General features: G+C 39.9%; 1 protein-coding gene across 7 annotated transcripts in view; it reads left to right on the plus strand.

Moving 5' to 3' along the window:
* The window catches only part of KMT2A (lysine methyltransferase 2A), a 90,342-nt gene that overhangs the window by 34,497 nt on the left and 28,619 nt on the right, over window positions 1-27,226 (plus strand). For 2 of the 7 annotated variants that reach the window (XM_063711409.1, XM_054525194.2), the window contains 19 exons: window positions 452-3,102; window positions 5,590-5,767; window positions 6,918-7,152; window positions 9,193-9,257; window positions 10,752-11,129; window positions 11,462-11,535; window positions 13,218-13,349; window positions 13,898-14,011; window positions 17,659-17,805; window positions 18,823-18,918; window positions 19,160-19,280; window positions 20,228-20,350; window positions 20,775-20,959; window positions 22,094-22,267; window positions 23,337-23,447; window positions 23,743-23,816; window positions 24,743-24,936; window positions 25,304-25,410; window positions 26,985-27,122. In XM_063711409.1, the coding sequence (XP_063567479.1) occupies window positions 452-3,102; window positions 5,590-5,767; window positions 6,918-7,152; window positions 9,193-9,257; window positions 10,752-11,129; window positions 11,462-11,535; window positions 13,218-13,349; window positions 13,898-14,011; window positions 17,659-17,805; window positions 18,823-18,918; window positions 19,160-19,280; window positions 20,228-20,350; window positions 20,775-20,959; window positions 22,094-22,267; window positions 23,337-23,447; window positions 23,743-23,816; window positions 24,743-24,936; window positions 25,304-25,410; window positions 26,985-27,122 (5,297 nt within the window). The remainder of the gene's footprint in view (window positions 1-451; window positions 3,103-5,589; window positions 5,768-6,917; window positions 7,153-9,192; window positions 9,258-10,751; window positions 11,130-11,461; window positions 11,536-13,217; window positions 13,350-13,897; window positions 14,012-17,658; window positions 17,806-18,822; window positions 18,919-19,159; window positions 19,281-20,227; window positions 20,351-20,774; window positions 20,960-22,093; window positions 22,268-23,336; window positions 23,448-23,742; window positions 23,817-24,742; window positions 24,937-25,303; window positions 25,411-26,984; window positions 27,123-27,226) is intronic. The other 5 variants (XM_054525193.2, XM_063711411.1, XM_063711412.1 and 2 more) reach the window with 3 other exon arrangements.

A 27,226-nucleotide genomic window follows, 5' to 3' on the forward strand; every position in this document is an offset into this window, starting at 1 on the left:
GTTCAAATTTGTTCAAAGCCAGAATTCTGAATTGAAAAGATGGGATGACTAACTAGAAGCATATTCTTAAATGTTAATCTTGGTGGCTAGGATATGGCAAGGAAGTTCAGATTTTTTTTCTTTATAATTCCTTTGAATTCAGAAAAAACCTTCTTGCTCATCTAAAATTGTAAGAAAATCAGTTTTGTGGATTAATTGTTCAACTGAAAACTTTTTATTTTTGTATCAAAAAAGTAATTAAATGTTCTTTCAGGTGGAATGTTATTTGCTGACTTCTTTGAGGCAAATTTTGGGTGAAAAGAAACTAAGCACAATTAAGATGTTTGATTGACTCATTAGACTCAAGTTGAACTCAGTACAAAATGGCCAGTGCTAAGTTATATTCAGCTTAGTTAAAACCTAAACTACACAGCTAAATATATGCTCTTCATTGTTTAATTTCTATACACAGTTAAAACTAGTCCTCGAAAACCTCGTGGGAGACCTAGAAGTGGCTCTGACCGAAATTCAGCTATCCTCTCAGATCCATCTGTGTTTTCCCCTCTAAATAAATCAGAGACCAAATCTGGAGATAAGATCAAGAAGAAAGATTCTAAAAGTATAGAAAAGAAGAGAGGAAGACCTCCCACCTTCCCTGGAGTAAAAATCAAAATAACACATGGAAAGGACATTTCAGAGTTACCAAAGGGAAACAAAGAAGATAGCCTGAAAAAAATTAAAAGGACACCGTCTGCTACGTTTCAGCAAGCCACAAAGATTAAAAAATTAAGAGCAGGTAAACTCTCTCCTCTCAAGTCTAAGTTTAAGACAGGGAAGCTTCAAATAGGAAGGAAGGGGGTACAAATTGTACGACGGAGAGGAAGGCCTCCATCAACAGAAAGGATAAAGACCCCTTCGGGTCTCCTCATTAATTCTGAACTGGAAAAGCCCCAGAAAGTCCGGAAAGACAAAGAAGGAACACCTCCACTTACAAAAGAAGATAAGACAGTTGTCAGACAAAGCCCTCGAAGGATTAAGCCAGTTAGGATTATTCCTTCTTCAAAAAGGACAGATGCAACCATTGCTAAGCAACTCTTACAGAGGGCAAAAAAGGGGGCTCAAAAGAAAATTGAAAAAGAAGCAGCTCAGCTGCAGGGAAGAAAGGTGAAGACACAGGTCAAAAATATTCGACAGTTCATCATGCCTGTTGTCAGTGCTATCTCCTCGCGGATCATTAAGACCCCTCGGCGATTTATAGAGGATGAGGATTATGACCCTCCAATTAAAATTGCCCGATTAGAGTCTACACCGAATAGTAGATTCAGTGCCCCGTCCTGTGGATCTTCTGAAAAATCAAGTGCAGCTTCTCAGCACTCCTCTCAAATGTCTTCAGACTCCTCTCGATCTAGTAGCCCCAGTGTTGATACCTCCACAGACTCTCAGGCTTCTGAGGAGATTCAGGTACTTCCTGAGGAGCGGAGCGATACCCCTGAAGTTCATACTCCACTGCCCATTTCCCAGTCCCCAGAAAATGAGAGTAATGATAGGAGAAGCAGAAGGTATTCAGTGTCGGAGAGAAGTTTTGGATCTAGAACGACGAAAAAATTATCAACTCTACAAAGTGCCCCCCAGCAGCAGACCTCCTCGTCTCCACCTCCACCTCTGCTGACTCCACCGCCACCACTGCAGCCAGCCTCCAGTATCTCTGACCACACACCTTGGCTTATGCCTCCAACAATCCCCTTAGCATCACCATTTTTGCCTGCTTCCACTGCTCCTATGCAAGGGAAGCGAAAATCTATTTTGCGAGAACCGACATTTAGGTGGACTTCTTTAAAGCATTCTAGGTCAGAGCCACAATACTTTTCCTCAGCAAAGTATGCCAAAGAAGGTCTTATTCGCAAACCAATATTTGATAATTTCCGACCCCCTCCGCTAACTCCCGAGGACGTTGGCTTTGCATCTGGTTTTTCTGCATCTGGTACCGCTGCTTCAGCCCGATTGTTTTCGCCACTCCATTCTGGAACAAGGTTTGATATGCACAAAAGGAGCCCTCTTCTGAGAGCTCCAAGATTTACTCCAAGTGAGGCTCACTCTAGAATATTTGAGTCTGTAACCTTGCCTAGTAATCGAACTTCTGCTGGAACATCTTCAGGAGTATCCAATAGAAAAAGGAAAAGAAAAGTGTTTAGTCCTATTCGATCTGAACCAAGATCTCCTTCTCACTCCATGAGGACAAGAAGTGGAAGGCTTAGTACTTCTGAGCTGTCACCTCTCACCCCCCCGTCTTCTGTCTCTTCCTCGTTAAGCATTTCTGTTAGTCCTCTTGCCACTAGTGCCTTAAACCCAACTTTTACTTTTCCTTCTCATTCCCTGACTCAGTCTGGGGAATCTGCAGAGAAAAATCAGAGACCAAGGAAGCAGACTAGTGCTCCAGCAGAGCCATTTTCATCAAGTAGTCCTACTCCTCTCTTCCCTTGGTTTACCCCAGGCTCTCAGACTGAAAGAGGGAGAAATAAAGACAAGGCCCCTGAGGAGCTGTCCAAAGATCGAGATGCTGACAAGAGCGTGGAGAAGGACAAGAGTAGAGAGAGAGACCGGGAGAGAGAAAAGGAGAATAAGCGGGAGTCAAGGAAAGAGAAAAGGAAAAAGGGATCAGAAATTCAGAGTAGTTCTGCTTTGTATCCTGTGGGTAGGGTTTCCAAAGAGAAGGTTGTTGGTGAAGATGTTGCCACTTCATCTTCTGCCAAAAAAGCAACAGGGCGGAAGAAGTCTTCATCACATGATTCTGGGACTGATATTACTTCTGTGACTCTTGGGGATACAACAGCTGTCAAAACCAAAATACTTATAAAGAAAGGGAGAGGAAATCTGGAAAAAACCAACTTGGACCTCGGCCCAACTGCCCCATCCCTGGAGAAGGAGAAAACCCTCTGCCTTTCCACTCCTTCATCTAGCACTGTTAAACATTCCACTTCCTCCATAGGCTCCATGTTGGCTCAGGCAGACAAGCTTCCAATGACTGACAAGAGGGTTGCCAGCCTCCTAAAAAAGGCCAAAGCTCAGCTCTGCAAGATTGAGAAGAGTAAGAGTCTTAAACAAACTGACCAGCCCAAAGCACAGGTACTCTTTTCCACCTTGCCTATTAAAACTAACAGTTTATTGAGCCCTTTCTATGGGCAAGTTTTAGGCTAAGTGGTTCAATTACATCCAGTTATGAGAACCAAGAAAAGTATGGTGGAGGCAGTGGTATTTGCAGTAGTCCTTTAAGGACCAGTAGGATTTTAATAGGTAGAAAATGGCAGGACATAACATTCTAAGTAGAGGGAACAGTGTGGGTAGAAATGGAAAAGTAAGAAATATATTTGAGGAATACTGGATAGCTGGATTGGCACCTGTGGAAAATTGGTGAACTAAGGCTGAATGAACTAAGGTTGGGACTGTATCACAGAGGATGCTGAGTTGTTTGTACCTTATAAGTTTGATGTAATTAAACCTGGGCCTTAATTGTAAAGGTACATTTTAATAGTCAAATTGTTTTACTATCCCCGATAGAATAGAAAACCGGAGGGGAGCATTCTCTTCCTCTGAGTAGTAAGGGATTAAAGCAATAGATAATATGTTTTTTCAGAATACAAATGAGAAGTACTGGCCAGGTGCAATGGCTCATGCCTGTAATCCCATCACTTTGGGAGGCCAAGGTGGGCGGATCACTTGAGGTCAGGAGTTTGAGACCAGCCTGGCCTGGCTAACACAGTGAAACCTCATCTCTACTAAATATAAAAAAAAATTAGCCGGGCTTGGTGATGCATGCCTCTAGTCCCAGCTACTAGGGAGATTGAGGCACAAGAATCTCTTGAACCCCGGAGGTAGAGATGGCAGTGAGCTGAGATCCCGCCACTGCACTCCAGCCTGGGCCAATAGAGTAAGTCTCTGTCTCAAAATAAATAAATAAATAAATAAACAAACAGATTAGAAGCACTTAGCCTTGAGCCATGGAACAGGAGAGCTATAGAATTCAGTTAGTTAAGATGATGCCAAACAGGTTTTTACAAAGACCAGCATTTTTGTTTTTTTTTAATTGTTTTGTTTATTTGTTTAACAAAGTAAGCTAGTCACTGGCCTTTTCTGAGAAAAGTTGCTGATCTTTAGGGTCTTTCCAAAAAATTGTCATGTAATAGACGCCTATTTATGGCAGCATATCAGGTTAGATTAAGATGGCCATAAACTTAGATTTGTAATGTTATTCACGGGCTGGGTGCGGTGGCTCACGCCTGTAATCCCAGCACTTTGGGAGGCCGAGGCAGGTGGATCACGAGGTCAGGAGATTGAGACCATCCTGGCTAACACGGTGAAACCCCGTCTCTACTAAAAATCCAAAAAATTAGCCGGACATGGTGGCGTGCGCCTGTAGTCCCAGCTACTCGGGAGGCTGAGCCAGGAGGATCGCTTGAACCTGGGAGGCGGAGGTTGCAGTGAGCCAAGATCGCGGCACTACACTCCAGCCTGGGTGACAGGGCGAGACTCCGTCTCAAAAAAAATAAATAAAATAAAATTAATGTTATTCAACCTAGGGCCATAGTTACATTTAGTAATTCTGCCAGTTGAGAATTGTAGCAGGAATACGATGGGACTTATTTTTAACACCATGTTGGATGTTTTTGTGATAGGAGCAGCAGCTCTTTAAAATCTGAGACATTTCTTTTGGAGCCTTTTATACTTTCTCTTTTTTTGAGACGGAATTTCGCTCTTGTTGCCCAGGCTGGAGTGCAATGGCGTGATCTCGGCTCACTGCAACCTCCACCTCCCAGGTTCAAGCAATTCTTCTGCCTCAGCCTCCCAAGTAGCTGGGATTCTGGGCATGCACCACCACGCCCAGCTAATTTTGTATTTTTAGTAGAGACGGGGTTTCTCCATGTTGGTCAGGCTGGTCTCAAACTCCCGACCTCAGGTGATCTGCCCGCCTTGGCCTCCCAAAGTGCTGGGAGTTGCAGGAGTGAGCCAACACCTATACTTTCATTTATAAGTTATTTCACCCCTACTTCTCTGATGATCAAGGAAATATAAGAAATAGTTTTTGGTTAGATAAGCCATGTTTATACCACACTGAACTTTTTGATAATACAGACTGGCAGCTTGAATTTTGAGGGGAATTTAAAATAGTAGTATAATTGGGAATAGAAGCTTAGTTGTTCGTTTTTAAGATAGAGTCTCACTCTGTCACCCAGGGTGGCTCAAGTGATCCTCTTGTTCCAGCCTCCTGAGTAGCTAGAACTACAGGTGTGTACCACCACGCCCAGCCAATTTTTAATTTTGTGTAGAGATGGGTTCTCGCTATGTTGCCCATACTGGTCTTGAACTCCTGGCCTCAAATGATCTTCCCACCTCAAGCTGTTTTTTATTTTTTGATTAGAGGCCTTTTTTTGTGCTGCCAATTAGGATACAGTAATAATTGATTTCTGTTTTGATGTGATTTATCAGCTGGGGATAATTAGAGTTGTGTGTTTTGATTCTAAAGCGTACTGAAATTGATCAAGTATACCTTGGCTTCGTTCAGTTATAATTTCAACATGTATGGTTGTTATTGTTTTTGGATTGCCTCATATTCAGGGTCAAGAAAGTGACTCATCAGAGACCTCTGTGCGAGGACCCCGGATTAAACATGTCTGCAGAAGAGCAGCTGTTGCCCTTGGCCGAAAACGAGCTGTGTTTCCTGATGACATGCCCACCCTGAGTGCCTTACCATGGGAAGAACGAGAAAAGATTCTGTCTTCCATGGGGAATGATGGTAGGTCAAGAAGGTCAATCTTGGAGTCGGAACAGACTTTTGATTTGTTTGTTGATTATTCTGGGGATGCCCAATAGGCTCTTCATAGTTAGTCTAGGTCCTCTGAAAAACAGATGACAAGAGGGGATTAAATACATGAGGATTTTATTAGAAGAAATGCCTGAGAAGGAAAACGGGGAGGTAGCCAGGGAAGGCTGGGAGAGCTGTCAGACTGTGATGCCCATCTCACCCCCATGAAGGAGAAGGGGAAGGAAGGCAGAATCTTCCTAGACTGCTGTGCAGGTAAGAAAGGTTTGGCAAAGCTGTCCAGGAGTCTTTGAGTAAAAGTGGACTGTCAGGGGAGTCTTGTGTCTCTCAGGAACAGGCCAACTCGGGAGCAGGTGGAGGAGTGACTCCTCCACCTAGTCACTGCCTGGAAGCCCATGGTAAGTGTGGCCTCTGCACCACTGGATTTCAGAGCACAGAAGCGGGGGCCCAGGTCAGTTGTGCTTTCTGTAGTTGGAGGTCTGGGAGGCACATTCTCATGGCTGCCATATAGTTCTTAAGTGCAGAGTAGCCACTCAGAACGAATTTAGAGGTTTGAAGAATCCTTAGAAGCATTTGGTTTCTATTCTTGATTTTAGATTAGACTGTTTTGTTTTCAGTATTTGGAATTTTGCTTTCATCAAGACGCAAGTTATTGGCTTTTTTTTTTTTTTTTTTTTTTTTTTTGGAGATGGAGTCTCACTGTGTTGCCCAAGCTGGAGTACAGTGTGATCTCAGCTCACTACAGCCTCCACTTCCCGGGTTCAAGTGATTCTCCTGCCTCAGCCTCCTGAGTATCTAGGATTACAGGCATGTGCCACCATGCCTGGCTAATTTTTGTATTTTTAGTAGAGAGGAGTTTTGCTATGTTGGCCAGGCTGGTCTCAAACTGCTGACCTCAGGCGATCTGCCTGGCTCAGCCTCCCAAAGTGCTAGGATTACAGGCATGAGCCACCATGCCCGGCCAAGTTATTGGCATTTTTAAACATTTAAATAATTATTTAAAATAGATTCTGAGTTCTGTATATAAATATTTTATTTTAATATATTTCATTTTTGGAGTACCAATTAAAACAAGGTTTGAATTCAGTACTCCCTTGGAACTAATGCCACATTTCTTTAACAGACAAGTCATCAATTGCTGGCTCAGAAGATGCTGAACCTCTTGCTCCACCCATCAAACCAATTAAACCTGTCACTAGAAACAAGGCACCCCAGGAACCTCCAGTAAAGAAAGGACGTCGATCGAGGCGGTGTGGGCAGTGTCCCGGCTGCCAGGTGCCTGAGGACTGTGGTGTTTGTACTAATTGCTTAGATAAGCCCAAGTTTGGTGGTCGCAATATAAAGAAGCAGTGCTGCAAGTAAGTGGGTGTTTCACTCTGAGATGTTGACCTCTCAACCATAAAGGTTGCTTATTTATCCCTAGTTTGTTGCAGAGATGCATCAGGAAACTGAATGTGGTTGTAACTGAGTTGCAAGACTTGTTAGTTAGATTTTGTGGTGTGGGCTGTGCTTAAATAAGAAATACTCTGGGGCCATGCTGTCATTAATAGAATGTTCTGCAACAATGGAAATGTTCTATTGGAATAGTAGACAACAATAATAGAAGTGTTTAGTTCAGTATTTAGAAGTGTATTTAGAAGTATTTAGAAGTATTTAGAAGTTCAGTATTTAGAAGTTCAGTATTTAGAAGTGTTTAGTCCACATGTGGCTATTGAGCGCTTGACATGTGATTAGTGTGACTGAGGAACCACATTGTTTATTTTGTTTAACTTTAGCCATGTGTAACTAGTGGCTACCATATCAGACTGTAGCTCTGGAGGATTTCTACTTAAAACCTGACAACTTTATGTATAATTTTTGTTGGGTCTACTGAAATTATGTTGACCCAACAAAATTAGGACAATTCAGGAAACATTGGAGATACTTTGCATAAATATCTGTGCTTTCTCACTCTCTCTTAGAATATGTTCATGCATATGTAATTTTTTTTTAAGAGACAGGGTCTTGCTCTGTTGCCCAGGCTGGAGTGCAGTGACATGATCATAGCTCACTGCCAACGCTGAACTCCTAGGCTCCAGTGATCCTCCTGCCTTGGCCTCCCAAAGTACTGGGATTACAAACATGAGCCACAGTGCTTGGCCTCATATGAAATTTCTTTTTTTAAGAAGTTTTGTTTTAATTTTTATGGGTACATAGTAGGTATATATATTTATGGTATACATAAGATGTTTTGATACAGGCATGCAATGCATCATAATCATATCATGTAGAGTGGGGTATCCATTCCCTTAAGCATTTATCCTTTGTATTACAAACAATCCAATTATACTCTTTCAGTCATTTTTAAATGTACGATTAACTTATTATTGACTATAATCACCCTGTTGTGCTATCAAATGCTAAGTCTTATTCATTCTTTCTAATTTTTTTTTTGTGCCCATTAGCCATCCCCTAATATGGAATTTTTTATGTGGAAATTTTTATTACTCTACTTTTTCTCCTCTTTTTTAGTCAGTTTGTGGAGGTACTTTCTGCCATCTGGGATACTTTATTTAAAATAGATCAAGATAGTAGCACAAACAGAAATTTTCGTGATTAAGCATCTTGTAAACTACCTGGCACAAATAATAGGTGTCAATAGATATTTGCTGAATGAGTGAGTGACATGAAAGTGATTAATATAAAGAATAGTTGGGAGAAATGCTACATTATTTACTTCAGGGGAGATAGATAATTTTTAGGAGACAAGAAGTAGTTCTGTTCTTTGGTTTGGTCTGACCTTAAACAAGAATCTTGTCTCAGTCCCATTAGTGGATAGAAGTAAAATAATTCACAGATCACAAAAAAGTACATGATAGGAAGATAAAGTTGCACTAAATTTGAGAGTTAAAGTGGATTCAGTGCAATTGTAGACTTCAGGTTACATTTGAATTTTATTAAATCTAAATTTAGGGGTGAAGTATATATCAAAGCCACTAGATTTAATTATAGCATTGTAGTGGTAGACAAAGGAGTTGTTTGATAATTTTAGTCCGTTTTGTGTTAAGATTACTTGATGAATATTAACCTCGTAAGAGAGTAGGACTGATGTGACTACAAGAAATACTGACTCATCATTTTGTGTGTGGTGCTAGTCAGTGTTGGATTACAAGAAATTTGAGTCCCATTTCAAAAATAATTTGATATTTGCTCCTTTTAGATCCTAAAGGTAGGTGAAATTGCTGATCCAGGGATTCAAAGGCTCAGATTTAATCTGAGTAATGAGCAGTCCTTTTTTCAACTATAAAAATGTGAACCTGAATAAAGATTTACTTATTGTTGCAGACAAAATGAACACTTGTTTCAGTGCTTCTCTTCTAAATTTAATTTGTTTCATGGTTTATTCCTTGTTTTCCTAGGATGAGAAAATGTCAGAATCTACAATGGATGCCTTCCAAAGCCTACCTGCAGAAGCAGGCTAAAGGTAGTGTTGTTAAAAAGGTCTTCCCCCAAATGCGCCTTGCTTAAATGCTGTATAGTTGTATACATCCAGTAGAAGAGAATACTTTTTTTTTTCAAGTACAACTCTTTCTCACAGAGTTGATTGTTGAAGCTAGGTAATAGGTACATGGGGGTTGATTGGACTATTTCCTGTATTGGGGGATATTTTTGAAATTTTCCATAATAAATTTTTAAAATTTATATAAAAATCATAGTTCATTATATTTCCTAGAGCAATAATAGTATACCTATTTCACCTGATCAACTTGGCATTAACTTTCTTTAGCCTTTCAATGCTAACCTTTAACTGCAGGAAACTCAGAATGTTGTGTCACATTTCTACGCTTCTATTTTTTAAATGTATTTTTTTAACTTATTTTTAATTTTCGTGGATACACAGCAGGTTTATTTATTTATTTATTTATTTATTTATTTATTTATTGAGACAGAGTCTCACTCTGTCTTTCAGGCTGGGGTGCAGTAGCATGATTATGACTCACTGTAGCTTCGACCTCCCAGGCTCAAGCCATCCTCCCACCTCAGCCTCCCTAGTAGCTGGGACTACAGGTGTGCACCACCATGCCTGGCTAATTTTTGTAAATTTTTTTTGCAGAGACAGGATTTTGCCATGTTGCCCAGGCTGGTCTTGAACTCCTGGGCTCAAGCATTCCTCTCACCTTGGCCTCCCAAAGTGCTGGAATTACAGGCATGAGCCACCACTGTACCTGGCCAGCAGGTGTATATATTTATGGGGGTACATGAGATATGTTGATAGAGGCATACAATGGGTAATAATCACATCAGGGTACATGGGATGTCCATTACCTCAAGCATTTATTCTTTGTGTTACAAACAATCTAATTATACTTTTGTAATTATTTTTAAGGGTACAGTAAATTATTGTTGACTGTAATCACCCTGTTGTACTATCAAATACTAGATCTTATTCACTTCTATCTAGCTATATTTTTGTACCCATTAACCATCCCCACTTTCCCCCTCAACCTCACTACCCTTCCTAGCCTCTCATAACTATCATTCTCTCTGTCTCTATCTCCATAAGTACAATTGTTTTAATTTTTAGCTCCCACAAATGAGTGAGAACATGTGATGTTTGTCTCTCTGTGTCTGGCTTATTTCACTTAACATAATGTCCTCTAGTTCCATCCATGTTGTTTCAGATGATGGGATCTCGTTCTTTTTTATGGCTGAATAGTACTCCATTGTGGATATGTACCACATTTTCTTTATCCATTCATTTGTTGATGGATGCTTAGATTGCTTTCAAATCTTGGCTATCATGAATAGTGCTGCAGGAAACATGAGAGTGCAGATATCTCTTTGATACACTGATTTCCTTTATTTTGGTATATACCTAGCTGTGGGATTGCTGGATCATATGGTGGCTCTGTAATTCTATTTTAAATAAAATTATTCTCACTTATAGACAGATGATGTTGTTGTGTTTTTCCCCCAGCTGTGAAAAAGAAAGAGAAGAAGTCTAAGACCAGTGAAAAGAAAGATAGCAAAGAGAGCAGTGTTGTGAAGAACGTGATGGACTCTAGTCAGAAACCTACCCCATCAGCAAGAGAGGATCCTGCCCCAAAGAAAAGCAGTAATGAGCCTCCTCCACGAAAGCCCGTCGAGGAAAAGAGTGAAGAAGGGAATGTCTCGGCCCCTGGGCCTGAATCCAAACAGGCCACCACTCCAGCTTCCAGGAAGTCAAGCAAGCAGGTCTCCCAGCCAGCACCGGTCATCCCCCCTCAGCCACCTACTACAGGACCGCCAAGAAAAGAAGTTCCCAAAACCACTCCTAGTGAGCCCAAGAAAAAGCAGCCTCCACCACCAGAATCAGGTGAGTGAGGAGGGCAAGAAGGAATTGCTGAACCACAAGTACTAACAAAAAAGCACTGATGTCTCAAACAGCATTTGAAAGCAGGAAATGTATGATTTGAAGTCTTCAGTTCAAGAAAATCAGCTCTCTTTCTAACTATTATGTATAATAATAAAGAAACAGAAACAAAAAAAAAACAGTTAAATTGGAGGTATTGTTTTAATTTCCTGTTCGAAGCCTAGAGTTTAAATAGTTTTTTTTTTTTTTTTCCTAATGCCCCTTTCTTCACAGGTCAGTCAGTACTAAAGTAGTTGTTGCCAGCATCTGACTGCAATTTATTCTGAATTTTTTAGGTCCAGAGCAGAGCAAACAGAAAAAAGTGGCTCCCCGCCCAAGTATCCCTGTAAAACAAAAACCAAAAGAAAAGGTGAGGAGAGATTTGTTTCTCTGCCATTTCTCAGGGACGTATTCTATTTTGTAGGGAAAAGCCTTATCCTTGACTTCTATGTAGATGGCAGTGGAATTTCTTAAAATTAAGAAAAGTTTAGGCTTTTAGCTGGGCACGGTGGCTCATGCCAGTAATCCCAACACGTAGTGAGGCTGAGGTGGGAGGATTGCTTGAGGCCAGCAGTTCAAGACCAGCCTGGGCAACATAGTGAGACCCTGTCTTTATTTAAACAAAAAAAAAAAAAAAGAAGAAGAAGAAGTTAGCCAGGCATGGTGGCACTTGCCTGTAGTTCCAGGTACTCACGAGGCTGATAGAAGGATTGTCTTGAGCCCAGGAATTCAAGGCTGTAGTGAGCTATGATTGCACCACTGCCGTCCAGCCTGGGTGACAAAGCAAAACACTGTCTCCCAAAAAAACTTGGGCTTGGCAAGGCGCGGTGGCTCACGCCTGTGATCCCAGCACTTTGGAAGCCAAAGCGGGCAGATCACTGGAGGTCAGGAGTTTGAGACCAGCCTGGCCAACATGGTGAAACCCTGTCTCTACTAAAAATACAAAAATTAGCCGGATGTGGTAGTGGGTGCTTGTAATCCTAGCCACTTGGGAGGCTGAGGCAGGGGAATTGCCTGAACCTGCGAGGCGGAGGCTGCAGTGAGCCGAGATTGCATCACTGCACTCTAGCCTGGACGACAGAGCGAGACTCCATCTCAAAAAAAAAAAAAGTAGCCAGGCGCGGTGGCTCACGCCTGTAATCCCAGCGCTTTGGGAGGCCGAGGCGGGCGGATCACGAGGGCAGGAGATGGAGACCATCCTGGCTAACACGGTGAAACCCCGTCTCTACTAAAAATACAAAAAATTAGCCGGGCGAGGTGGCGGGCGACTGTAGTCCCAGCCACTCAGGAGAGTGAGGCAGGAGAATGGCGTGAACCCGAGGGGCGGAGCCTGCAGTGAGCCGAGATCGCGCCACTGCACTCCAGCCTGGATGACAGTGAGACTCCGTCTCAAAAAAAAAAAAAACAAAGTTTAGGCTTTAGCCTGTTTCTGTTTTGGTCTCTTCCTTGTTGCTTTTCCCTTCTTTGTGGCCCCATATGTTCTAGCCTAGGAATCTGCTTATTCTAAAGGCCATTTGGCATAATTATTTTTTGACCCCAACATCCTTTAGCAATTACTTGTCTGTAAAAATCACCCTTCCCTGTATTCACTATTTTTATTTATTATGGATAAAGAGATAGTATGGTGGCTCACATCTATAATCCCAGCACTTTGTGGGGCCAAGGCGGGAGGGTCACTTGAGGGCAGGAGCTGGAGACCAACCTGGGCAGCACAGTGACACACAGTTGCTATAAAAAATTTAAAAATCAACTAGGCATGGTGGCATGCACCTGTAGTCCCAGATACTCTTGAGAAGCTGAGGCAGGAGGATCACTTGAGCCCACGAGGTCTAGGCTGCGGTGAACTGTCACTGTCCCACTGTATTGCAGCCTAGGCAACAAAGCAAGACCCAATCTCTTTAAAAAGAAATTTCAAGGATTATTTTTCTGTTTATGTTGGACACATGTTTTTTAGATCTATTAATAAGATTTGTCATTTGCATTATTATCTATTGCAAATGTGAAGGCAAATAGGGTGTGATTTTGTTCTATATTCATCTTTTGTCTCCTTAGGAAAAACCACCTCCGGTCAATAAGCAGGAGAATGCAGGCACTTTGAACATCCTCAGCACTCTCTCCAATGGCAATAGTTCTAAGCAAAAAATTCCAGCAGATGGAGTCCACAGGATCAGAGTGGACTTTAAGGTAAAGGTGTTCAGTGATCATAAAGTATATTGAGTGTCAAAGACTTTAAATAAAGAAAATGCTGCTACCAAAGGTGTTGAAAGAGGAAATCAGCACCAACTGGGGGAATGAATAAGAACTCCCATTAGCAGATGAGTTTAGCGCTGGGAGAGCTTTGGTCAGTGTTGTTACATCACTGTTTGTGAACTGACTGCAGAACATAGATAATGAAACATTCCTATCCATCCGGAGCAGTATCAGAGGAAGTAATTCCTTCACATGGAAAGTATCAAACCATGATGATTCCTTGAGTTAGCAAAACTGTAAGAGAAATTCAATCCCAGTGTATTTTCGCAATGTATTCAATATGAATTGAACAACTAGGTGAGCCTTTTAATAGTCTGTGTCTGAGATTAAAACTTTTTAAAGCAGCAGTTATTTTTGGACTCATTGAAATGAAATACTCTGACAATTCTGATGTCACACTAATTTTATGCTTTTCATCCTTATTTTCCATCCAAAGTTGTGTAATTGTGAAACTTTTCTAAGTGACCTTTCTCTCTCCACAGGAGGATTGTGAAGCAGAAAATGTGTGGGAGATGGGAGGCTTAGGAATCTTGACTTCTGTTCCTATAACACCCAGGGTGGTTTGCTTTCTCTGTGCCAGTAGTGGGCATGTAGAGGTAAGGCATCCTGCTTCTTTGTACCCCAGGAAGTACATAGATTATTTTTCTGTGGATGAAATTACTATAGTCTGTTTTGTTGGTATTTAGCAGGTACTATTCCCTGTTTAAACCAGCTAAAGAAATGTTTTGAAATGTTTTAGAGATTTTGGGAAGGAATCTGCTATTAGAGTAGCAAAGTTATTGAGAGTGAAAAGATCAATAATCCCATCTGTCTTAAATTCAGTCTTTATTAGAGTTCTGATCTTTCTGTTAGATGTCTAAATAGGAGAAAAAATTATACAGTGGTCTATTAAAAGGGATGCTATTGATGGTTGTTTTATATTGTATATCAAAGGCCTCTTTGTCTATAAAGAGCTCTTACCAATTAACAAGAAAAAGGAATGACATCCAGAAAAAAATAGACAAAAGACAGGAATAGATAATTCACAAAATTAGAAATAAATACATGGTGGGTGGCAGGGGGAGGTGAAGGGAGGGTGTCTGTTTTTTAGCCCTCTAGAGACCAAAAACTGGAAATTAAAGCATGATAAAAAAGAATCCTGAATAAATGGGGACTTTCTGTTGGTGGAAAGAAATATAGATTAGTTACAATCTTTCTTTCTGAGGGAATTATTTGGAAATATATATTTACCTTTAAAATAGGTATATCCTCTAACATAGCAATTGCACTTCAAACACTTATCTTATGGATATAATTAGATAAATTGGCAAATCTGTAGATATAAAGAAGTGTTCATTTCAATATTGTTCATGATAATAAAAAACTGGAAACAACCCAAAAGTCCATCTATAAGGAGCATGGGTTAAAATAAGCATAGGGCATATAGCTGGTCACGGTGGCTCACGCCTGTAATCCCAGCACTTTGGGAGGCTGAGGCAGGTGGATCACGAGGTCAGGAGATCCAGACCATCCTGGCTAACACAGTGAAACCCCGTCTCTACTAAAAATACAAAAAAATTAGCTGGGTGTGGTGGCAGGCACCTGTAGTCCCAGCTACTCGGGAGGCTGAGGCAGGAGAATGGCGTGAACCTGGGAGGTGGAGCTTGCAGTGAGCCGAGATCGCGCCACTGCACTCCCACCTGGGCAACAGAGCGAGACTCCGTCTCAAAAAAAAAAAAAAAAGTATAGGGCGTATATAATGGCAAATATGAAGTCCTAAAGGTAATATATATTAATGTTATTAGGTTGATGCAAAAGTAATTGCAGTAATAACATGGAAAGATGTCCATGACATATCACTGAGTGAAAAGAGCAGGTTACAAGACAGTATATAAGGCACAATCCCATCTTAGTTTGGAAAAGTGTTTTTAAAATATTTATCTAGAAAACAATCTGGAAGGATTCATACTAAAATATTAAGAGTGTGGTTGGATTATAGGTGACCTTTATTTGTTTCTCTGGTTTTGTTTTTTTTTTTTTAAATCTTTCTGAGTTTTTTTGCAGTATGTACCACCTTTACAATGAGAAAGGAAAAAGTAGCACAATTTTGAATAGGAAGCAGTAGTTTGTCATTTATAAGGGACATATCCTACATCCTTTACAGTTCTTAAATTCCTGGCAGATACCTCCTTGGCTTATTACTTACCACATAAGATATGTATTCAAAGGTGGTAAAGAAAATCCAGGTTGGGTGCAATGGCTCACGCCTGTAATCCCAGTACTTTGGGAGGCTGACGCAGGAGGACCGCTTGAGCTCAGGAGTTCAAGACCAGCCTGAGCAACATAGTGAGACCTCGTCTCTACTAAAAACAAAATAAAATACCAGGCATGGTAGCATGTGCCTATAGTCCAGCTACTCTAGTCGCAGCTACTTGGGAGGCTGAGGTGAGAGGATCACTTGAGCCCAGGAGATCGAGGCTGCAATGAGCCATTATCACGCCACTGCACTCCAGCCTGGGCAACTAAGCAAGACCCTGTCTCAAAAAAATTAAAAAAATTTTTTAAGAATAGGAAAATCCAAGCTAGGTTGAAATCTGAATGTTGAGCAGTCAGTGAGACACAAACTAGCTAAGAAAGTCAACCCTGCCCACTTGCCATTTGAAGTTATTACTAGCAAAATTACAAATTATTGCCTGGTATTCATTTACTAAGCAAATATTCTCTTAGTCCCTATTACGAACAACTTATTGTTCTAAGTGCAGAAGTTCAGATATCATTGAGACTGAGAATATTCAGTCTACAAGTGCCAGGGGTCTACTGTATCTCTTTTCCCTCTTAATACAGTGCTTTGCACCCATATATATGCCACCCACAGGAATAACTTATTTTTATAGCACCAGTCCTTCAACTTCTGGGATTAAACAGATTTTTTTTCAGGGTATAATTGTTCTGATTTAAATTCTTTATAGTTGTACATAGCAATCTCACAGGATTCCTAAAATATAAATTAGAGAATAGCATGCTGCCTGCACTGCACTCCTAAAGCATGACCAGTGCTTGATGAACTCTCCTCCAGGCGAATTTCTTAAACTTTTTATGTTGACATGATTTCAGACTTATAAAAAAACTATGAGTTGTACAAAGAATTCTAGGTACCCCTCACCCAGATTCCCTAAATGTTAATATGTTTCTCTGTGTGTATATATTTTACAAAATAACAAATAAAATACATATACACATTTTACCTGTAGATACACGTGTCGAAAATTTGAGAACAAGTTTCAGACATATACCATTTTACCTCTAAATATTTTAGTGTATATTTTTAAAAATCAAGGACATTCTCGTATTTAACCATGGTATAATTACCAAATCAGGAAATTAACACACTGGTACATTACTATTATCTGATCTATAGGCCTTATTTAGGTTTGACCAATTGTCCCAATAATTCCTTTATGGCAAAAGAAAATTCTGGATTATCCTAATTAGTATTTTTGAAAATCCTATATCAATATGAAAATAACTTATTTCTAAAATTAGAAATGGAGGCTGGGCATGGTGGCTCACGCCTATAATCCCAGCACTTTGGGAGGCCGAGGCAGGCAGATCACAAGGTCAGGAGATGGAGACCATCCTCGCTAACACAGTGAAACCCCGTCTCTACTAAAAATACAAAAAATTAGCCAGGTGTGGTGGCATGCGCCTGTAATCCCAGCTACTCAGGAGATTGAGACTGGAGAATCACTTGAACCCAGGAGGCGGAGGTTGCAGTGAGTCGAGATCGCACCACTGCACCCCAGCCTGGGCGACGGAGCGAGACTCCTTCTCAAAAAAAATAAATAAATAAAAATTAAAACAATTAAAAAAATAAAATTAGAAATGGAAAGGACAAACCAGAGCTTACAACTGTTTTGTATATTACAGAAAACGTTTAAACCCTGCCTATTTCCCCCACCCCACTCCTTTATATTCCCATAGCTCTTTGTTTATACCACTCTTAGGGCACTTAGCATGTTCTGTTAAATCTTGGATTATATTTATTTTGTTACTTTCTAATTCCACTGTTATTACCACTTTAGTACTCTGAATCTCCCGCAGTGTCCAATACTGTACTTTTTTACGTAGTCATTGTTTAATGAATATGTATTGAATTAAATATATGCCAGTGGACTACTAAAACCCAAAGTATATAAGAAGGGTATGGTTATGTTTTTCTACATATTATTTGACATACTTCTATCTTCCCATGTTCTTACTATAGTTTGTGTATTGCCAAGTCTGTTGTGAGCCCTTCCACAAGTTTTGTTTAGAGGAGAACGAGCGCCCTCTGGAGGACCAGCTGGAAAATTGGTGTTGTCGTCGCTGCAAATTCTGTCATGTTTGTGGAAGACAACATCAGGCTACAAAGGTACAAAACTTGGTAATAGAACTACAGCTGGACCTCTGTATCAGTGGGTTCTGTATCCCTGGACTCAACCAACCTTGGATTGAATGTATCTGGGAAAAAATGAGTAGTTGCCTCTGTACTCTATGTGAACAGACTTTTTCTTGTCATTATTTCCTAAACAATACAGTATAACAACTATTTACATTGTATTAGGTATGATAAGTAATCTAGAGATAATTTAAAGTATATGGTGGGCGGATCACGTGAAGCCAGGAGTTCAAGACCAGCCTGAGCCAACGTGGTGAAACCCCATCTCTACTAAAAATACAAAAAATTAGCCAGGTGTGGTGATGGGCACCTGTAGTCCCAGTTACTTGGGAGGCCGAGGCAGGAAGATCGCTTGAACTTTGGAGGCAGAGGTTGCAGTGAGCCACTCCAGCCTGTGGTGCAGTCTGTCACTCCAGCCTGGGTGACAGAGTGAGACTCCATCTCAAAAAAAAAAAGTATATGGGAGGATGTGCATTTTGTTATATACAAATGCTGCACCATTTTTTCTAGGGACTTGGGCATCCATGGACTTTGGTATCCTCTGGGGGTCCTGGAACCAATCTCCCATGGAAACCAAGGATGACTATGCTTAGAGTATTGCTTTCTTGTTTGATTTGTATTTCTGTCTTCCAGTTAAGATTTTGTATCTATATTATTTCTCTTTTTACTTAGTCTGTCTTTAGTATTTAATTGGGTGTAATCAGTTGCCTATTTTGTGTTTTAATTTTGGGACTATAGCAGAAAACATGATATTGAATAAAATTCCAAAAATAAGTCAAATCTACCTAATACAAATACTCATCACTGAGTGCCTTTGGCAGGAAATAAATCTCAATGCTTTAATTGGGAGTAAATAATGTATGAGGAAATTTAAACTTATAATTGTGTGCTATACTTACTTGCCAGTAAATGTGAAATGGGGTACTAAGTAATAGGTGTTGGGTGAAGGTAATATGATGCTTATCTTTTTGCCATTATATTTTCTTACAGCAGCTGCTGGAGTGTAATAAGTGCCGAAACAGCTATCACCCTGAGTGCCTGGGACCAAACTACCCCACCAAACCCACAAAGAAGAAGAAAGTCTGGGTGAGTTATACACATGATGCTCTTTCATAGAGAACCGTCATGTGACTATTGGGCTTATGTAACTTGTATTACAAGTATCTGTGCTTGAGGATGTCAGTATGACAATCTTTTTGCCTCATTACTAGGAAATCATCTCAGTAGAGAAATTAAATCTATAAATGAATGCATTTGAGATCTTTTTAGTTAACGAAGGATATTAAAAACAAGAAATTCCTATTGAATTTCTTTTCTTCTTTTCTAGATCTGTACCAAGTGTGTTCGCTGTAAGAGCTGTGGATCCACAACTCCAGGCAAAGGGTGGGATGCACAGTGGTCTCACGATTTCTCACTGTGTCATGATTGCGCCAAGCTCTTTGCTAAAGGTACCCAAAAAAGCCAGTTTTGCCAACTTTCGGAGGTTGTACTTGGTGTTCTGGAGGTGAACTAGACTCTAGTGAAATGAAATAAAAAGTCTCACACATTATGTCAAGGATACCATTTAGACACATTTACTAAGTTCCTGTTTAGAACTTAGCAACTAGAAATGTCTTGTTAGTTTATACGGGAAGTGTTAAGGGGACTTTTCATTATAACTAACCACAAAGAAATCCTCTAAGCTAGTATTTCCCAAAGTGTGGTGTATATATTATACATTTGATTATTTCAGTCATTATTTTAGTTGCTACCCAAACATTTTCTTTTAATAGTTATATTAGAAAAAAATATTAATATAACTAATACATTAAACCTGTTGTATTACTGATTTAGGATAATCACATAAAGTTCATTGTTTTCAGTAAGATAAGCAGATCCGTTTGAAGAAGTTCATTAAGTAAAAAATAATATAGGAGATCTCTGTATATAAAGAAAATTTATGAAGGTTATACAGAGTACTGAATCTTAGGAAGTGCTCCTCTAAGATCTAATGTAAATGCCCTAGAAATAAGGAAAAAGCTTACATGTACTGTTTCTGACTTCCATATTGCCACTTCCTTTTAAATATTTAAATATTTCTTACAAATGTGTGAGAAACTTCTCTCTTCCATTCTTTTCTATTATTTTATCTTTAAAATCTACCTCATGACCTTTATAAATGAAAACTAGTAAACTAAAGAAAACTAGTAGCATATGAAGCTTTTCTGTGAGTATTCGAGGGGCTCAGAATAATCTTGAGACTGCAGATGTGTGAACATTCCACAGTAGATCCATGCTGGTGTTCATGATCCCAGAAGAATATAGATTTAGATTGGGTTGGTATATGCAAGTCAAGGGCCGTAAAAACACAGGTATGTGAGCCAAAGCACTGCTGTAAACTTTGCTTTGCTTTCAGGAAACTTCTGCCCTCTCTGTGACAAATGTTATGATGATGATGACTATGAGAGTAAGATGATGCAATGTGGAAAGTGTGATCGCTGGGTCCATTCCAAATGTGAGAATCTTTCAGGTACAGAAGGTTGGAGTCTTTTTATTTCAGTTTTCTTCTTTCTAGGTACTACTGCATTTATCAGCCTCTAGAGCACTTTAAACCTAAAATTATGGTTGTGTTATTTGAAATCTCTAAATTTATTTTTTAGTCTCTAGAATAAGCAGCATTGTATTACATTTGTGCTCACTTATCTTGAATATATGCCTTTAAAGTATTTATTTGCTGTCCTTTGTGGGTTCCATAACCTGATTCTCAATAATCAAATTCAGGATTAGTGTTAATTAATAATGCCACTTTTTGAGATCAATATGTGTGATATCCATGAGGATATTAGAATCTTAATGTGGTTCCCAACATATGGCTTTATAGTAAGTTCAGTGGAATAGTTTCCTCTTCTTCCTCTCTCCCATTCTTCAGAGGACCTCATCATGGTAGGTTTTTGTTTTCTTAGATGAGATGTATGAGATTCTATCTAATCTGCCAGAAAGTGTGGCCTACACTTGTGTGAACTGTACTGAGCGGCACCCTGCAGAGTGGCGACTGGCCCTTGAAAAAGAGCTGCAGATTTCTCTGAAGCAAGTTCTGACAGCTTTGTTGAATTCTCGGACTACCAGCCATTTGCTACGCTACCGGCAGGTAGGCCAAGTCTCATTTTTTTTCTGAGAGCTTGTTCTTAGGTAGTTTTTACCTAGTGTTTTTCTTTTGTTTTACTTCATTCTCCTCACTTAATTTTTAGTTACTTGTTTTGGCTATAACCATTAGGACAATATTTAGAGCCAAGAATAGGACCTTCTTTAGCGTAAGAAATAGGAAGGAGCTGTATCTTCAAAGGTCTTGCTGTTACAATGAGAAATTTGGACTTTATACTCTGAAGGTGATAGGGAGCCAGTGAAGCACTTCGTCCAAGACAGTAACCTGATCAGAGTTGCTTCTTAGAAAAAATATTATTCTGACTGAGTGGAGACGAAGGACTGGAGACACCTGAGCCTAGAGGCAGGATTCGTAGTTAGGGGACAGTTATAGTAATCAATTGGAAAAACACTTTCTATCTATGTAAGTTGTGAACTTTACACATTTATAAAGTAGTCATTAGAAGAACCACATGGGGCCAGGCGCGGTGGCTCACGCCTGTAATCCCAGCACTTCAGGAGGCCGAGGCGGGCGGATCACGAGGTCAGGAGATCGAGACCATCCTGGCTAACATGGTGAAACCCCGTCTCTACTAAAAATACAAAAAATTAGCCAGGCATGGTAGCGGGCACCTGTAGTCCCAGTTACTTGGGAGGCTGAGGCAGGAGAATGGCGTGAACCTGGGTGGCGGAGCTTGCAGTAAGCCGAGATCGCGCCACCGCACTCCAGCCTGGGTGACAGAGTGAGAGTCCATCTCAAAAGAAAAAAAGAAGAAGAACCACATGGATCACTTTACCTCAGAGCTAAGCTGCTATTTTATCTTTTAATAGAGCTCCATTTTTTGAATAGGAAAATTAGCTGCTTTCTATGTTATACTCAAAAGGAACTGAACACAGTTTCAGCTTCTTCATACTAGGTTTGGAATTATCAAGAAAAGCTCCTAAGTTAGCCTAGCTAAGCTATTACATAACAGTCTCATTTTTAACTTTCCTTTTCTATTTGAGAAATCTGATTATTTTCATGTTCTTTGGGTTTTACAATATGAATCATTCAGTACCATCTTTATTAATTTTAATAGAATTTGCATGGAAACCTTGGTTTTAGTGTTAGATAAAAGCAACATATCTTTCCTGGCAATAGGCTGCCAAGCCTCCAGACTTAAATCCCGAGACAGAGGAGAGTATACCTTCCCGCAGCTCCCCCGAAGGACCTGATCCACCAGTTCTTACTGAGGTCAGCAAACAGGATGATCAGCAGCCTTTAGATCTAGAAGGAGTCAAGAGGAAGATGGACCAAGGGAATTACACATCTGTGGTATGTTTCTACAGCGAGCCATCAGAATTTCTAGTGCCAGTAAAGCTTCTTTGGATCTTTGGGGCATGAGACTGAGTATAAGTAAATTAAAAAATGATTTGTATTATATTTAGAAATGTCACGTGGCTTTAGATACCTAAAAATGTATGAGTTATTTTAGCTTTGTGTTTCAGAAGAAGGGTTATGATAGGGAAGGTAATGTCTTAAAATAGTTATTTTATTTGGCTTTCATCTCAGTTTTCTGAAAATTATTTTTATATCAAGAGGAAGCACTAAGAAACTGTTGATGTGGAAAATGCTAATGTGAAATTAATTGGTTCTCCCTCCCCTTTTGAGATCAGATCTGAATAATGTGCCTTTCTTTATAAGGTCTTCATTTGTAGATAGATGCCTGTTAATTTTATGATTTTAAGAATGTATAGGAAATGATTATTATCTCATGATCTATAGTTGCTATTCTGTTGTTTATTTTTATTTATTTATTTATTTATTTATTTATTTATTTATTTGAGATGGAGTCTCGCTCTGTTACCCAGGCTGGCGTGCAGTGACAGGATCTCGGCTCACTGCAACCTCTGCCTCCCGTGTTCAAGTGATTCTCCTGCCTCAGCCTCCCGAGTAGTTGGGATTACATAGGCATGTGCCACCATGCCTGGCTAATTTTGTACTTTTGGTAGAGATGGGGTTTCACCATGTTGGCTAGGCTGGTCTTGAACTCCTGACCTTAAGTGATCCACCCACATCAGCCTCCCAAAGTGCTGGGATTACAGGCATGAGCCACTGTTTATTTATTTTAATCCAAATTAAAAACTGTGGACCTGCTTGGATAATTTATCATGATACAGCCAATTTGTTTGCATTCTTACCTCATTAGCCTGGCATCTCTTAATTGCCACAGGTTAATCGTGAATTGAATCTCAAAAGTCTCAGCCAAAGAATATTATATCACATTAAAATGGAGTGTGAGTTTTCTGTTGGATCTCTGTGCTGGATGATTAGGGAGGGAAGAGGAAATGGTTTTGAGAGCACACTGTTTTAAGAATAATTAACATTTTGTTTTTGTATACAGTTGGAGTTCAGTGATGATATTGTGAAGATCATTCAAGCAGCCATTAATTCAGATGGAGGACAGCCAGAAATTAAAAAAGCCAACAGCATGGTCAAGTCCTTCTTCATTCGGGTGAATGATATTACTAATTCATGTTTTTAATGCTTACCTATAAGTAATTACCCTGTGAATACAATGAACTTGTTCTCTTCTACTTTTTGCTTTGTCGTGTGTATAAAACATCTTTGGTTTAATTTGATCCTCTGATTCTTTGAGAGGAATTTGGTGAGGTTGCCAGAGTGGATGCATCTTTCCCTTGGTGGCCTGAAATTATCCTCGTATTAACAGAGAAGCTGGTTTGAAGGTTTTTCATGTGGTATCTAAATGAATGTTTACATATTTACATTTTGTTTGTGTTTTCTTTTAGCAAATGGAACGTGTTTTTCCATGGTTCAGTGTCAAAAAGTCCAGGTTTTGGGAGCCAAATAAAGTATCAAGCAAGTAAGTGAATTTAGCATAACTTTTTTTTCTCCTCATTGGCTAGAAATCTGAGAGTTCTCATAATTCTAGATTGCAGTTTTCCAAAAGGTTTTAATACTAGAAATGAATTGTTTGAAATGCCTTTTCGGTGCTGTTTTGAGGACTACACTTAATGTTTGTTATAGGCAATTGCCTTTTTGTTCTTTACTTTTATATTTGTTTCATTGTAGGGAGCTTGGTTTAATTGTGACAAATGTACAATACATGTGTGATATAGCCATGTAGCTGGCCTTGTTATAAATGGGTTCTGTTTGACTGATAGTTCAAATGGTGCTTTGTACTGCTCTTGATTTTCCATATGTAACCTTTAATTTTTATTCCAGTAAATTCTTTTGATTTTATTTTATTTAATATTATTATTTTTTTGAGACAGAGTCTCGTTCTGTCACCAGGCTGGAGTGCAGTGGCATGATCTCGGCTCACTACAACCTCCGCCTCCCTGGTTCAAGCGATTCTCCTCCCTCAGCCTCCCAAGTAGCTGGGACAACAGGCGGGCACCACCATGCCCAGCTAATTTTTGTATTTTAATAGAGACTGGGTTTCACCATTTTGGCCAGGATGGTCTTGATCTCTTGACCTGGTGATCCGCCTGCCTCACCGTCCCAAAGTGCTGGGATTACAGGCATGAGCCACCACGCCTGGCCTCTTTTGAGTTTTTGATAGGGTTATCATTTGTTTCAGCAAGTTTAATCAAGAGTCATATGTTGAGATATTTTTTAAAATATTGAGTTCTGTGTACTTCAGCAATTTTCAAACGCTGTGACTTGTTCTTATATTCTGTGAATGGCTCGTACATGGGGCAACAGGTGATATCAAGAATTTATTTTATGCAGTTCTAGGTATACTGTAGGAGTTCAATAAATGCTTGTTGAATCAATTATTTTCAGCAGTGGGATGTTACCAAACGCAGTGCTTCCACCTTCACTTGACCATAATTATGCTCAGTGGCAGGAGCGAGAGGAAAACAGCCACACTGAGCAGCCTCCTTTAATGAAGAAAATCATTCCAGCTCCCAAACCCAAAGGGCCTGGAGAACCAGACTCACCAACTCCTCTGCATCCTCCTACACCACCAATTTTGAGTAAGCCACCAAAAGGAGAGTCGTCACCCATTTCCCTCTAGATGCAGATGATTGACTTCGTGAATCCAATTCACTAAAATTAGATATAGTTGGATATCAGAAAAGAATTTTCAGGTCATCCTTAAATGTAATACCATCATTAATTTTGCTTCACTTGAGGTGTTAATGAGGACTTGATATAAATACTCTTGAGTATTGTAACATAGATGATGAGATAGCGTAACTCTGAACACCTTTTGAAAAGTGGTTATTTTATAGGCTGTAGGCTATGTAAGCTGAATTACTTCTGTTTTCCTGGAAATCAGACGTAGTATTGCCAATTTTAACTGGATCTCAAGGTATTGATGGGAGTCTTTTGAATTTCAAGGTACTGATAGGAGTCGAGAAGACAGTCCAGAGCTGAACCCACCCCCAGGCATAGAAGACAATAGACAGTGTGCGTTATGTTTGACTTATGGTGATGACAGTGCTAATGTAAGTACTTTGCAACACAGGGCCCTACTTAATACATACTCCAAAAGAACTGTTTGTCCTTGTGTCCATACTTGATGACTGAGTGCCATTTATTTAATGAACTTACTTATAACTTACTAATTTATAACTTTTATTTACCTATAACTTATAACTTATTAATTTGTAACTTTTATTTATTTGTCACTTAGTTCATGGCACTTGGAGTTTTTTAATGACTGATTTTGTTGATTAAAGGGTGACTGATTTGCCTTAAATTAAACCCTTGATGTCTAGTAATTTCTAATGGAAGTTCCTCAAGAATATTTTGTGAAAGTTAATAAAATCTAAGTTGCATATTAAAAAGCTTGTGTTTCATATAGGATAGCAGATGGTTAAGAGCCCGAGTTCTGCCGCCTGCCTGAATACATTTCTGTGCTTAACTGCCTACTTATTGACTTTGGCAAGTAGTTTAACCTCTCTGACCCTCAGTTTCATCTTTAAAATGAAGATAATAATGCTTACCTCAGAGTGGTTGTGAGGATTAAATGAAATAATGTATGTAAAGCCTCTATTTAGTGCCTGGCACACACAGTAAGCTACAATTTTTTTTTAAGTTTTTTGTGTGTTTTTTTGTTTTGTTTTGTTTTTTTTGAGACGGAGTTTTGCTCTTGTTGCCCAGGCTGGAGTCTCGCTCTGTTACCCAGGCTGGCGTGCAGTGACAGGATCTCGGCTCACTGCAACCTCTGCCTCCCATGTTCAAGTGATTCTCCTGCCTCAGCCTCCCAAGTAGCTGGGATTATAGGCATGTGCCACCATGCTCGGCTAATTTTGTATTTTTAGTAGAGACGGGGTTTCTCCATGTTGGTCAGGCTGGTCTCGAACTCCCGACCTCAGGTGATCCACCCACCTCATATCCCAAAGTGGTGGGATTACAGGCGTGAGCCACCGTGCCCAGCCAAAAGCTTTTAAATGCAATCTGAGAGAACTGGCTTTGAAATACAGTTTATAGACGTCACTGCACATTTTTATAAACTTACCACCTATTGCTCTTTTTGTTTGTTTGTTTCCTTTTGAGACCAGGCCTCGCTTTGTCACCCAGACTAGAGTACAGTAGCATGATTTTGGCTCACTGCAATCTCAGCTTCCGGGGCTCAAGTGATCCTCCTACCTCAGCCTCCTGAGTAGCTGAGACCACAGATGCGCACCACCATGCCTGGCTAATTTTTGGTTTGTTTTTGTTGAGACACAGTCTCCCTATGTTGCCCAGGCTGGTCTCAAACTCTTGGGCTCAAGCGATCCTACCACTTTAGCCTCCCAAAGTGTTGGGATTACAGACGTGAACCACCATACCCAGCTCATTTTTTTATTCTCTAGATTTGTAAAATAGTTTCAGTCTATGGAAAAAGTAATCTTGAAAAGAAGGAAGTGGAAATAGAGCAATGTGGCAAAAACAATTCCGATTTCTGTGTGCCTCCCTACATTAAAGAATTATAGTTGCTTTCTTGAGGTTATCTTCACTGAGGAGAAGCTAATGCCGAGGAAAACCTCTTTGGCATTATATTCTTTAGGAAAAAAGAAATCTCTTTATTTTATAGGATGCTGGTCGTTTACTATATATTGGCCAAAATGAGTGGACACATGTAAATTGTGCTTTGTGGTCAGCGGAAGTGTTTGAAGATGATGATGGATCACTAAAGAATGTGCATATGGCTGTGATCAGGGGCAAGCAGCTGGTAAGACCTTATGGGTAAATTTTATGAAAGAGATTCCCTCTCAGTTTCCAGATATTCTTCCTGTGGGTGAATATGGCCTCACTGATATTTTTCACAGTGCCATC

Source organism: Pongo abelii, chromosome 9, assembly GCF_028885655.2.
Source record: "Pongo abelii isolate AG06213 chromosome 9, NHGRI_mPonAbe1-v2.0_pri, whole genome shotgun sequence".
Classification (NCBI taxonomy): domain Eukaryota; kingdom Metazoa; phylum Chordata; class Mammalia; order Primates; family Hominidae; genus Pongo; species Pongo abelii.